Source organism: Furipterus horrens, unplaced genomic scaffold, assembly GCF_987537825.1.
Source record: "Furipterus horrens unplaced genomic scaffold, mFurHor1.1.pri manual_scaffold_7, whole genome shotgun sequence".
Taxonomy (NCBI): domain Eukaryota; kingdom Metazoa; phylum Chordata; class Mammalia; order Chiroptera; family Furipteridae; genus Furipterus; species Furipterus horrens.
The window spans coordinates 31,496,101-31,510,131 of NW_028327177.1; the positions used below are offsets into that span (position 1 = coordinate 31,496,101).

Here is a 14,031-nt window from a genome sequence, read left to right on the forward strand (position 1 = left end):
TCTACACAAAAATTATCATATTTAGGTGTTCATTTAATAATGCTAAAATCCTCATGAATAGATGTCTTTCCAACTAGTACTTCCAGCTAGTTAGAAAAATGACTTTTATTCCTTAAAATAATAAAAAATGGAATCTAGGTTATGTCCAATAATTAAACATGATATTAATAATATCAAAGCAAAATTAAAGCGAGGCTTCACAGATCTAGCCCTTTTATGCAGACTTCTTTACAATTTAGAAAAATACCTGTTTCTAGTCACTAAAACATAGATAATTGCTAAGTAAATTTCTCCATTCAGGCTCAACATCGAAGCACATTAACAGATCACCTAAATAATCACTTAAGAACTCAGTATTTTTTAGTTTTATAAGAGGGGGGACCCCCAAAAAACTGGAATTATTGTCTGAACGGCAAGCCCCTTGTAGTACAGGCTTCCCCAGCCAGAGGAATGTTCTAGGAACCTATCTGTATCAGTGTACCAGCTAATGCTGCACTGAGAGGCTGCACTTGGCTTCAGTGAATTTTTTTGAAGACTCTTTCATTGCATTTGCTCATTTCATGCTGGCTGATCATGAGCACACCTGCCCACAATGCGCTGAGTGTTCAGCAGTTTTTGACCAAAAAACGGCATGACCCCTGTACCCCACCTCCCTATTCACCCAGTCTTGCCCTGAGAGACTTTGGTTTCCCCCGATGAAAAAAAGTCCTCAAAGGAAAACGTTTTGCTGATGTCAGGGTGAAACAAAATGGCAGAGGCACTAAATGGCTTCAAAATTGACGAGTTCAAAAACTGTTTTGAGCAGTGGAAAAAACATCTGGATAGGTGTAATACATGAAATGGAGAGCACTTTGAAGGTGACTTAATTTTAACTATATAAGAATAAATACACAATTTTTTATTAATAAATTCCAGGTTTTTGGGGGTCCCCCTCATAGTCTCTAAAAATCAGCAGTAGTAATTAAATTAACTTTTAATAAAACGTACCCGTAATTTTTTGATAAAAGAGAGCAATTCACTCCTACAAAAAAAATTTTGTATATGCATTAAATATCAGAAATTAAAAATAAAATCAAGAAAGTAAATTATAGGTGAAGATTTATTTCTAACTCTCCAGTTCTGCGTGTATAACAGAGTATAATATTCCATTGCCATATTAATGTAATAACATTTCTTTTCTGTTTTAACCACATGTGACATCTTAAGTACTACCCAACTGTAAGATTTCATTATGTTAAATGATTCTTAGTCTCTTAAAGAAAACAAACAAGGTATTTCCAAATGTGGTCATGTCAGCTAAGCCCATCAAATATCAGCACCAGAGAATTCTTACATTGTCCATCTTTATGATATATAAGGATAATAGGAGATGTTCTTTAAATAGTACAAATAGTATAAATAATATAACTCAAAAAATGAACTGCAAAACATACCGATACATTATACCTAAAGTAGATTCCCTCTGCTTTATTAAACTAACTCTGCCATCATTTCCTCGTTTGTGTTGACTGGACACACTACAGATCTGAACAACAACTTCCCATAGGTCTTTGGCCGTCCGTCTACTTTCTTTAGGGCCTGGAAGTTCTTTGATTGTAGCTGCTAAAAGCTGTCCAAGCTATAACACAAAAAACAAACAGAAAATACACAAGAGATAATGTAATGTCATACATGCTAGTTTATTACTAAGGCACACTAAAAGAAAAATGTGTAATTACTCAAGTATACCAACCATAGTTATTTTAAGCTGTGCCTTCTATTCAATTTGGAGCTCATTGTCTACTGAAAGATCTGACTCTGCTCAGGAAAGAGACTCCTCTGATTTTACAATATTATAAACCTCAGTGTTTCTAAACTATTATAGCCTAATGAGAACAAAAACATGTATAGTATAATGAGAACAAATTGAGACAATGAAAAGAGGTATGTGATTTATTAAGTGGAAAAAAACCAAGCTGCCAAATATACATAGTATAATCCTTCTTTTAAAAAAAAAAGTGTGTAATGGAATGTTAACTGGTGAAAACCCAGAGATGAGATTAAAATAGTGCTTAGAAACTGCCAGTCAAGGTGGCAGGGAAGGTAAATGCAGTCAATACTACCGTCCTTTCACAACCACATCATGATTACAACAAAACTACAGAACCACTATCGATCAGAACTCCCTGAAATCTGGCTGAATGAAAGTCTTACAACTAGTGAACTAAAGGAGAAGCAACATCGAGACTGGAAGGAGAGGCAGAGACGTGGGACAAGCTAGTCCCACACCCACATGTGGTGATTATTTCAGCTGCAAAATTCCCCTCTGAAGAGCAAGCCCACACAGGCGGGGGACACACCTCAAGTGCCCAGCTTGGGTGATTGGAAAGGCTGTGCCACTGGACCCTACAAAACAGTTACTACATTAAGACACTCTACCAAGCCTGGGAGATGTAGCAGCTCTACCTAATACATAGAAACAAGCACAGCAAGGCTGCCAAAATGAGGAGACAAAGAAACATGTTCCAATGGAAAGAACAGAGCAAAACTCCAGAAAAAGAACTAAACAAAATAGGCAATCTATCAGATGCAGAATTCAAAACACTGGTTACACGGATACTCAGCTGAACTTAGTGAAAACCCTAAAAGCACAAAAAAGGACCATTCAGAAATGAAGGATACACTAACTGAAATGAAGAATAATTTACAATGCCCTGGCCAACATGGTTAGGCATCGTCCCACAAAGCAAAAGGTCAGTTTGATCCTCGGTCAGGGCACAAGCCTGGGTTGTAAGCCTGGTCCCCATCTGGGGGATATGAGAGAGGTAACCAATCAACATTTCTCTCCCTCTTATTCTACCTTCCTTTCCCTCTCTCTAAAACACAAATAAATAAAATCTTAAAAAATAATAATTTGTAGGCAATCAACAGTAGAGTAGGTGAGGGTATGAAACAAATCAGCGGTTTGGAATATACAGAAACAAAAAACAACCCAATCAGAACAGCAAAAAGAAAAAAGAACCCATCCTGGCTGGTGTGGCTCAGTGGGTTGATCCCGCCAGCCTATGAACCAAAAGGTTACCGATTTGATTCCCCATCAGGGCACATGCCTGGGTTGCAGGCCAGGTCCCCAGTTCAGGGTGTGTGAGAGGCAACTGATTGATGTTTCTCTTGCACATCGATATCTCTCTCCTTCCCTTTCTCTCTCTAAAAATAAATAAATAAAATCTTATAAGAAAAAAGGATCCAAAAAAATGAGAATAGTGTTAAGGAGCCTCAGGACAATTTCAAGCATATCAACATTCATATAATAGAAGTGCCAGCAGAAGAGAACAAGAAATTGAAACCTATTTGAAAAAATAATGGATGAAAACTTCCCTAACCTGGTGAAGGAAATAAGACATACAAGTTCAAAAAGTGCAGAGTCCCAAACAAGATGGATGCAAAGATGCCCACTCCAAAATACATCACAATTAAAATGCAAAAGGTTAAAGACAAAGAGAGAATCTTAAAAGAAGCAAGAGAAAGGCAGTTAGTTACCTACAAGGGAGCTCCCATAAGACTGTCAGCTGATTTTTTAACAGAAACTCTGCAGGCCAGATGGGACTGGCAAGAAATATTCCAAGTGATGAAGAGCAAGGACCTACCACCAAGATTATTCTACTCAGCAAAGCTATCATTTAAAATCAAAGAACAGATAAAGTACTTCCCAGACAAGAAAAAGCCAAAGGAGTATTCATCACCAAACCAGTATTACGTGAAATGTTAAAGGGTCTTTAACAAGAAAAAAAAGAAACATGAACAATAAAATGACAATTAATACATATCTATCAATTGAATCAAAAAAACTAAATGAACAAGCAAAACAGAAACTGACTCAATAGATACAGAGAATGTTCTGATGGTTGCCAGATGGGAACGGGATTGGGGAGGATGAGTGGGAAAGGTGAAGTGATTAAAAAGTACTAATTTGTTATAGAAGTCATGCAGATATAAAATACAGCATAAGGAATATAGTCAATAATATTCTAATAACTGTATGATAGCAGATGGGTGCAAGATTTATCAGGATGATCATTTAATAAGTGATGTAATGTTTAATCACTAAGATGTACACCTGAAACTAATATAATAATGTAGGTCAGATATAACTGAAAAATGAAAAATGATTAAAAAAATTCTTAAGGAAAAAATATAAAAACTGAAGTTGGCAGAACAAGAGAACAAGATTCAGAGCAGCTTTTCTCTAAGTAAAAGTAGCAACTGGGGATAGAACTACTGCTGATGTGAGGAGGCAGAATTAAGGAAGGACATTACTAAAAGATATTAATCTGAATTAAGGCAGTTTAAGAATCGTTAAGTTTTCAGTCATTTTTTCAAATAGATTTCAATTTCTTGCTCTCTTCTCCTTCTGACACCTTCATGATGCGAATGTAGGAAGGGCTCAGGAATAAAAAAGGGTGGAAGAACTGGAAGCAAACTGCAGAGAAAAGACAGGCCCGAAGTATAGAGAAAAAAATCAGGCTTACACCAAATTCAGCACTTCTTTCCCTCTAATTTGTTCTTACTAAATCTGACACATCATTGTTCTAAGGCAAAGTGGCAAGAATAATTTCAATTCCACCAGGAAAGCCCAGGTCTGTAACTAGACCTAGAAAGTGTTAATAATGGGATCTCACTACTTAAGGTAGCTTCTTTAAGAAGGAGGTAGTATTATGACAAAGATGAACATTGGTGCTTTTCCCACAAATTTTTGTAATTTGAAAAAAAAAAAACATAAAAAATTTGACAGAACAGTTCAATAAAAACCTGTATACTTTACTAATGGTGAATATTCTGCAGTATTAGCTTTATATTGCTATGTACACATATTGTATGTTAAAACTAGATTAAGTAGCAGACACAACATTTCACCCCTAAATACAATTACTTCATTGTGTATCCTCAAGGACATTCTCCTACATAATACAATTCCGTGATCATACCTAAGAAAATTTACAAGAATACAAGTGTTCCCTAAAGCTAGTAAAAATGATGTAAAACCCTGGCTATATATGAATGGAAATCAAGGGTCCGTGACAGAATATGTCATCTGCATACCTAGTGAACACAGCCTTCTCAGGCAACAAGGTTACTACATATGCAGCCATTTACTGCAGTACAATGTATGGCTGGTCTCACACTCATCTTCTGTTGCCAGAGGCCACATGCTTAGGTGAAGGTTGCTACATTAAGTTTCCTTAAAAATGAGAATTTTATCAATTCGATTGACTTGGGCCCCATGTCAATTGAATTCCAAATATTCCTGAGCATCTACTACATGCCAAATATCAAGTAAAGCACTGAGAATGTAAAAATTAACTATTTTCAAGAGGCTCACTGTTTTATAGGGATGGCAAGTGAACAAATAATACAGTATAAGCACAATATAAGAAGTATGGCTGCAGTACAACAGCAGAAGGACAAGTACAAAGTCAACAAAAGAAGAAAGTGATTTATATGTTTGTAGAGAAAGAAATATAGGAAAGCTTCAAAGAAACAATACTAACAGGCAAAAGTAGGAAGGGCATCCAGGTAAGCAAACTAACAGCACGTGTGTGAGTGCAGCAACATGAGAAGGCAAAATGTGCACAGGGACCTGTGAGGACTCTGGTAGTGCCAACACACAGCCAGCATGACAAAGAGGAGCAGGGAAGCACTGGCCAGATGGCTCAACTGGTTGGAGCATTGTCCCATACACCAAAAGGCTGGGGGTTCAATCCCTGGTCAGGGTGCACACAGGAGGCAACTGATGGATGTTTCTTACATCCATGTTTCTTTCTTTCTCCCTCTCCCCTCCACCATTTCCTCTCTCTCTAAAAATCAATAAACATATCCTCAGGTGAAGATTTTTTTTTAAAAAGGAGCAGGGGAGAAGAAACTGGAAAAGGCAAGTTCCTACACTTTAAAAGGCCTTATAAGTCATATTAAAAACTTTGATCCTATAATTAAATTAAATGGCATGCCTTGAATAGAGGAAAAAAAAAACAAAAAACTTTGGTCTTTTTCTTACACTATTACTACTTTTACGACCAAGCTCTTTTCCTCTTTTATAATCCAGGTGCCCAAAAATCCTGCACAATTTTCAATATACTACACAGCCTCCCATCCCAATCTAAGGAGAAGAGTGGACAGCTTTGTATTATTTTAGGTCATATTTTAGTCACATGCTTAAGATTTTTTCCTTTCTTTTTTGTGATTCTATAATAGGTATTCAAAATAAATTAGAAAATATCTAACAGAATAGAAAATATTGATTAAAATCAGCTAATATCCCACTACCCAAAGATAACAGATATTAATATTCTCCCAGACTTTCTTGTACATATCAAATTCAAAGTTTATTAACTACTCCTTTATTTTCAAAACAACGACTTACTCTAGACTTCCTTCTCTGATTCCTTTTTTCCTGACATTAACAAGGCATAAAGCAGTCAACTAGGGAAAGGAGACACAAAACCTTAACCCAGATAAGACAATGATCCACCTCAGAGACTCTTCAGCAAGACCACCACATATCCTTCCTCTGTCTGGGCCAGATTGGGGAAGTATAGGAAGCAACAACCTAGCCCAGCGTCAAGCAACCTATAACGCAGTATCCTGTGCCCTTCCACATTACAGGCTCTCAAGCATGCACCCATCTCTCCTGGTACACAGCTCCACGGAACTGACTAAGAGAAGCAAAGAGAGAAGCTACTATATTGCCTTAACACTGAGCAACAAGCTACAATTCTAAGTGGAAATTACAGTCTAGGAACAAATTGGTTCTCTCATCTAAGAGTTTACTAAAGACTAGGAGAATGTTATAAATAACCCTAGATATTAGAAACTCATGGCTCAGAAAGTTCACTAGAAAGACAAGATATAACCCAATATCTAAAATTCCAAAGAGAAGGATGATTGAAGTATGATAAATTTTTATGAATGACTGTGAAGACAAAAAGGAGTAAAAAACAAAAGAAATCAATAAATCTTCAAAGGGTTGAAATGAAATGAGCTTGGTTTTCAAAGGACATGAAATAAGAAGGAAGAAACAAATAACCAAAGACAAAAATAAGCAAGTGGTACAGTCTTGCATGAATTCCCAGATAACGATCCAATTACACACCAGAGATGAGATGAGGGAAGATGATAAATAACGAAAGGTCACACAAACAGTAAAAAATGAATAAGGATTTAAAAAAAAAAAAAAAAAAAAACTAATAGGGAAATTTGAAGGACTAAATATACACCAAAAAATGGTACATCCACTAAATGTTTTTCTTTAAGGCTCGTTTTTATTTATTGATTTGATAGACATCAATTTGTTGTTCTACTTATTGACGTACCCATTAGTTGATTCTTGTATGTGCCCTGACCAGAGATCGAACCAGCAATCTTGGCCTATTGGGACAATGCTTTAACCAACTGAGCCACCCGGCCAGGGCTCTTCTGTTTTTTTTAACTATAAAACCAAAAAGGAAGAAAAGCTCATTGCAAATCAGGGTATACATAAAATATTAACACATGAAAGAAAGAAGAAACTTAGGGAAAACCTCTAGTCTCTCTTTATTTTTTGATGTTCCCTTCATCTAGAAGCATTTTCAATTGTATAAGGAAGATAAGTAAGGAGAATAAGCAACTTACAGACAATTCAGTGAACTCTCACATGGGTGTAACTCCGATAACAAACATATACACTAATAAGAATCAGGGATATCAATCTTATAGAAGTAAATAAGACTCCCAAGAAGGGTTAGGTGCACAAATGAAAAATGGGTGGAAGTATGCGCCTATGGCTCCACCAGCTCATACCCAGGTGTACCTGTGTATTCCAGAGCTGAAAACTAGTTTGATTTTCTCATTCAAAGCAAGAAAAACTGGCTCACCTCTCATTAGTTTAGGATTATACCAAAATTTTATCTGTTAGCTACATAATTTTTGCTTGCATTCTCACTGAACCATAGGGTATTAGAGAAGACAAATGCAGGTGCCTGAATTATCAAAAAACTATTTTAAACTACAAACCCAACAAGCATGTGTCCAATCTTACGTTGTATCATAGAAATTGGACAAGTTGCCTAAATAGTACAGATTTTTTTTTTTAAGGGGGGGTTGGGGGGGGGCACCTGGCTGATGTGGCTCAATTGGTTGAGGCATCGTCCCATAAACCGAAAGGTTGCAGGTTTGATTCTGGGTCAGAGCACGTGCGTGGGTTACAGGTTTGGTCCCTGGTCGGGGTATGTAAAGAGGCAACCAAATGATGTCTCTCTCCCTCCCAACCCCTCTCTCTGTAATCAATAAGCATGTCCTTGAGTGAAGATTAGAAAAATAAAGAGAGAAAAAATAGGTTCAATAATTCCATCCTAATAATTTTTTTATTTATATTAAACATTAAGTACCTTTACATATGGATTATTCTGAAGCAGAAAGGCAGGAACTTGAAGTGTAAGGTATTCATTTTCCTTCCAGTTTAACATAAAAGCAACACACTCCTCAGCAATAACTTGACGAAGAGGAATGTCTAAAAAGCAAAAATGAAAATAGTTGGAATTACCATCATAACATTAAAATGAGAACACAGCAAAATTTGCTCAGATTTCAGCTGAACATATTAAAAACAAGTTACAGGTAAAAAATAGAAAAAGACCAACATATTACTTTTCTCTATAAAGTTTAACGTTTCCCAGAAATAGACGGCCATGGTACCCACTATTAATCAACGTATGCACTTAAGAACACCTCAGATGCCCAACATTCTACTGCGAAAATTTATAATTCAAATGAGCATCAGAGAATAAACATGTAAATGAAACAGGTACAAAACTTTCAGTACTTTTAGAGAATAGAAATAGCTAAACCATATAATAAAAATGTAACAAATCTAAATTAATACCATTTTAATAATTTTTGATTATCAGAAAAAAGTCACACACTTCTCTTCAAAATATATTACTGTATCAGAAGCAACTGTTTTAAACAGTACTTCCTTTGAAAAATTATTAAATGCACCTTAATATTAAATATGCTGTGAATTTGTATAGCTCAAAGTTTGTAATATTCAGGTTTAATGTACTGCAGCAAAAAGAAAAAGAAACCCCAATGACGCTAAAGAACAATGTTAAGACTGTAAATGGGAAAAGATACTTATTACGGGTATTATGTTCCACACACCTCCACAAAGTAGGAACCTTACATTTATTCTACACTCTTAAACCTACGTAATTTTCACAACATATATATACAGCACTGCAAAATCCCGCAATATAGTGAAAAATCCACGATAAATAATTAAATATAATATTTTTTAAAATCCTGTGATACAGTGAGGCCACGATAAGTGAACTGCAATATAGCGAGGGACTACTATAAACCTAAGTAACTATATTTTTCAGTCTTTCTAAAAAAATTGTGCCTGTGGTTAATTTGTTATGTCTCATTTTTAAGAAGGATTTAAGATGACAGAAACAAGCACGGGAACACAGCAAAATAAAAATATATTACTTGAATCATCTTCTTAAAGAAAGAATGAAGACAGTGAAATTAGTCTCCCAAATGCATGCATGTTATTGAATGCTATGCAGTCTGCCAAAGGAAGGCTACACAGCAATTGGCTCCAATGTTTCATTTATTCAGTGGACATTCCCCATCAGTAACATGGCCATGGCTCTTAAAGATGAATCAGAACCTGGAGAGAGTGGAGTACTGATACAGCCTGAGAGGGAGGGATTTGAAGAATAAATTTCCCTTTAAACACCTGCAATACAATTATTCATTATGAAAAGTAGAGTCATATGCTGTTACAGCCACAATAAGCCTAACATTCAGTTTTGTTGAACTCCAAGGAACATAACAAGGACCAGTTATTCAACAAAAAGCTACCTTTTAATACAAAGGTATTAAAAGTTGGGGGATCTCTCCCAAAAGAGATATTAGAATAATTATATTATAACTGAAAGGTTGGATCTGTTGTCAGCTAAGATCACTTCTTGTTCCTGATAGAAAAGCCAGGTCCACCCATGTAAAAGAGGACTACTCTTTCTGTGTTCTATGGAGGGCATGCATCTAACTCATTCAAAATTGGCCCAGGCAACAATTTTTTTCCCCCCTTAAAAAAGGAGGGAGGAGTAGTTCTTGAGAAGCAGGAGCACCAGACAGCCCAGCTTCACAAAGACTCTCAGTGAGCACTGTGGCCAGCAGGCCCCTGGCACGTGTACCACTCACCACCAAGATGCCCAAGAGGAGATCAAGGTTACTGGCTAAACCTGCTCCTGCAAAAAGTGGAAACAAAGTTTAAAAAAGCAGCAGGAAGACATAAATCTTCAGACAAAAAAATAAAGTGCAATTACAAAAGGGAAAAGGGGAACTAAGAGAAGAAAGGCAGCAATGGCTAACCAGGAAACTAAAGATCTACCTGGGAAAAACTCAAACTAAAAACAAGGCAAGTCCAGTCTCTGGTGAAGCAGAAGAGAAAGAAGTCAAGTCTGATTAATATCACACACCACGTCTTATAAATGGTCCATCTTCCTTTTCGTACAAGCAGAAATAATACTTTTATCAACTATTTTGTAAATGCAAGTTTTTTAGTAGCTCTAGAAATATTTCTAAGGAGGAGGTAATTCCACATCATCCCATTTTTTAAGTGTAAATGCTTCTTCTAAAGAGGTGAAATCATTTACTGGTTGTTTATTTGTTAGGCACAACCAGGAAGTAGTGGGATACTGAATATGGGAGGCTTTGGTTGTCTTGGGTGTCAGCGTAACATTCCACAGATGGGGGTAGCATAATAAATGGCAATTTGGAATCAGTCAGTCAATCATTTATTATGTTTTCTACATTTTAAATTACTTCTATTCCCATGTTTTTGGTAAAATTGTTTCCTAAAGAAAATCACTCCTTGATGGTGGCTCCCCTTGTCAGAATTTTGTGCACTCCGTAACATCTTTGGTGTGGTAGCCCATTTTTTTCCTAGCAACTTTTTTAATGTGTTGTGAAAGACTGAAAATTTGATTATGTACTGTATATGATATTAAGTGGTGAATTAGTGGGACTCTGATGTAACAGCATATCAACATCTGAAGATACTGGTACCTGAAATTCTATTAAGGAAAATTAGCCTCCAAATTTTAAGGTGGAAAGTCAATGGACTAACTAGAAAAAAAAATCGCAACTACATGACTTTTTAGTCTGTAACTGAGGCTTGGACAAAGTCAAAGATACGTAACTCTGCCTATGGGGGGGGAAATTGTTCTTTGGTTCTTCCTAACATCACATTTCATCCTTTCTTTCTCATTTTAAATGCTGTTTATAACACAAGCTATGGGACAAGAGGCTAAACAAGCCCCTAGGAATTTAAACAAATTATGTGCAGAGATATGTCTTAGACCAAAAAAAAAAAAAAAAAAAGGTAACATTAACTGCAGACTATTTAAATGCCATAAGGTATAATTAAATTCCAGATACACTGTAATTATTTAAAGGCATTTCCAGCCATTTCAAAGAATAAGAGTATAGGCTTAAGTTGGGCTGATAGATTCAAATAACTGCATGCCTTTGGCGAAATTCCTTACCCTCTCCATACCTGTTTCTTGATTTACAAAATGGTAATAATTAAACAAGTAGCTACTGCCCAGAGCTGCCATGAGGACTGAATGAGTTATACACCTGAAGCTCTTAGAACAATATCTGACATGTAATTAGCATTCAAGAAATGTTAGAGGTTTTCAATTCTTTTTGCTTTTAATTTTAGAGAAACCATGTATGAAAAACTAACCCTTTACCTTTAAAAGGAACATATACACAGTAGCATATGTCAGTCAACAGGTAGTGCCAGCATATTACATCAATTTTTATGATACTTAAGGGCACTGATGCATTAAAGCTCAAAGGTATTCTATCCATAGTGGTAAAAAGTTGTAATTTCTGCTATAAATCAGAATATAGTAATAATTAAGTTCATTCATAAGACACCAGAGGGCCAGCAGCCATTTCTGTTTTGGCACATTATCAGCACCTTCCTCTACACTTCAATGTTACTGTTTATAACATTAAATGTGTACTGTACAGTATGACTTAACTGCTCTAAAGACTCTACTATTAAAATGTAAATTAAATTAAATTAAATAAAAATAAGAAACTGCTTTAAACTAAATAAGATTTACACATAACATAGATGACAATTTACATAAACTCCTTATCATATTTACATGTAGAATTGGACACAGGTCTGTCCCTAAAGTGACCACAAGTGAATTTTCTGACCCTGTGGCAATCATTTTGAGGGCTTTCTAAGATGGTAACGTGTACCTTCAAGGACATTGATTGTTTTAACAGTATCTTCAAATTGCAATATAGTTTCTGTAGTGTAGTGTCCCTTCAAAATCCATGTCCCCCTGAAACCTCAGAATGTGACCTGACTTAGAAACAAAGTCTCTGCAGATATACTTAGTTAAGGTGAGGTCATAGTGAATTAGGACAGACCCAAAAGTCCAATGACTGGTGTCTTATTAAAAGAGAGGGCACATGTGAATGCACACATGCACACACAAATGCTATATAAAGAAAGAGGAAGAGACTGGAATGATACAGCTACAAGCTAAGAAGCAAGGAAGGATTCTTCCCTAGAGCCTTCAGGAAGAGCATGGCCATGTAGACACCTTGATTTCAGACATCTCATCTCCAAACTATGAGTGAGTAATTCAGTTTTAAATAATCTCTTTGTGGTAGCAATCTTAGGAAATGAAGTTTCCTATATTTTCCTCAATGTTCTCAAGTGAAGTCTACATCTGAATTTTGTTTTAGGAGAGAAATAACATTTTTACAGATAGTAAAAGTCAAGTACATGTTCTTTTAGACTTTCCCCACAATTACCTGAGTAATGAATTTATGAAATGTAGCTTTGTGAAAAGTCTTACCGGGAAGCCTCATTTCCAGATATCCCCGCACCCTACTAATAAGATCAGAAGGAGGTCTCTCTCCTGATTGCCCTGTTCCAGCTTCATGTGTATAAATATCCAAAAGCAGCATCTCATTCAGCATGACCTGACGAAGCTTTGGTGAGAACTCTGTTACCAACTCCAAACAAGCAGCAAATAGCTGTTTCGCATGGGAAAAGTCCTATTAAAAAAAAAAAGAGCTTGGATCACCTTTCCTCAAGTCAAAAAATATGTAACTTTGTAAGTACAGAGCAAAGAGAAAGATTAATTTAGATGATTAACACTGATCATCTCAAGGAATGAGGCTAAATTATCTTGCTCTTTATAATCTCTATATTGTTGATTTATTCCAATAAATATTTAACTTTTGTAATTTTTTAAGACACCCAATTACTGATATAAAATATGTGCCATATTACTAAACAAGTTTTACACAGATTATAAAACAACAAAAAAGTTTTAACATAAATTATATGTATTATACATATAAATTATACAGGTATAAAACTCCAAGACAAGCATGCTTCCCCATCCACCTAGATATTCAGAATTAGACCTTACATCCTTCAACAAGGTTCCACATTCTAAAATCTTTGCTCACAAAATTATTAATCTACATAATTGGCTAATAAAGCAAATAAATCAAATCAGCTACAATCCAAGCCTTTTCCTACACATCGCCTAATTTTTCCGAAGAGTAGTCTTCCCTCATTACTCTCTCCACAGGCCTCCTTCAGCCCTACAATCTGGCTTCTGTGAAGACACAGCTCACTAAACAAAGAACTCTTAGTTGTCTGATCTACTGAACGCTTTTCAGTTGCCTTACTGAGCTTCTTCTAGATATTTTCTATTATGACTTCACATCCATCACATCCCTCTTTCTTGGACCCAATGTTGCACCCCCAGGCTCCGTACATTAACCCTGGGTGATCTTCGATGACTCCCAAATCTGTATCTCCAGCCCAGACCACCACCCAAGCTTCAGGCTCCATGTATACAATTACAGGCGCAAATTAAATACTGTAAAAATGAATTCATAATCTGCTCTTCAAAATGTTGTTCTCTGCATATTCACTTGTTGGTACTTTCATCTATTCTC

The 14,031-nt window shown here is 36.0% G+C and overlaps 1 protein-coding gene across 1 annotated transcript in view; it reads right to left on the bottom strand.

Moving 5' to 3' along the window:
* Positions 1-14,031, bottom strand: part of INTS8 (integrator complex subunit 8) — a 57,808-nt gene that overhangs the window by 11,840 nt on the left and 31,937 nt on the right. The window contains exons 15-18 of the mRNA XM_090283547.1: positions 12,912-13,113; positions 8,400-8,521; positions 1,434-1,618; positions 988-1,021 (exon numbers count right to left, since the gene is read on the bottom strand). Coding sequence (XP_090139673.1) covers positions 988-1,021; positions 1,434-1,618; positions 8,400-8,521; positions 12,912-13,113 — 543 coding nt within the window. The remainder of the gene's footprint in view (positions 1-987; positions 1,022-1,433; positions 1,619-8,399; positions 8,522-12,911; positions 13,114-14,031) is intronic.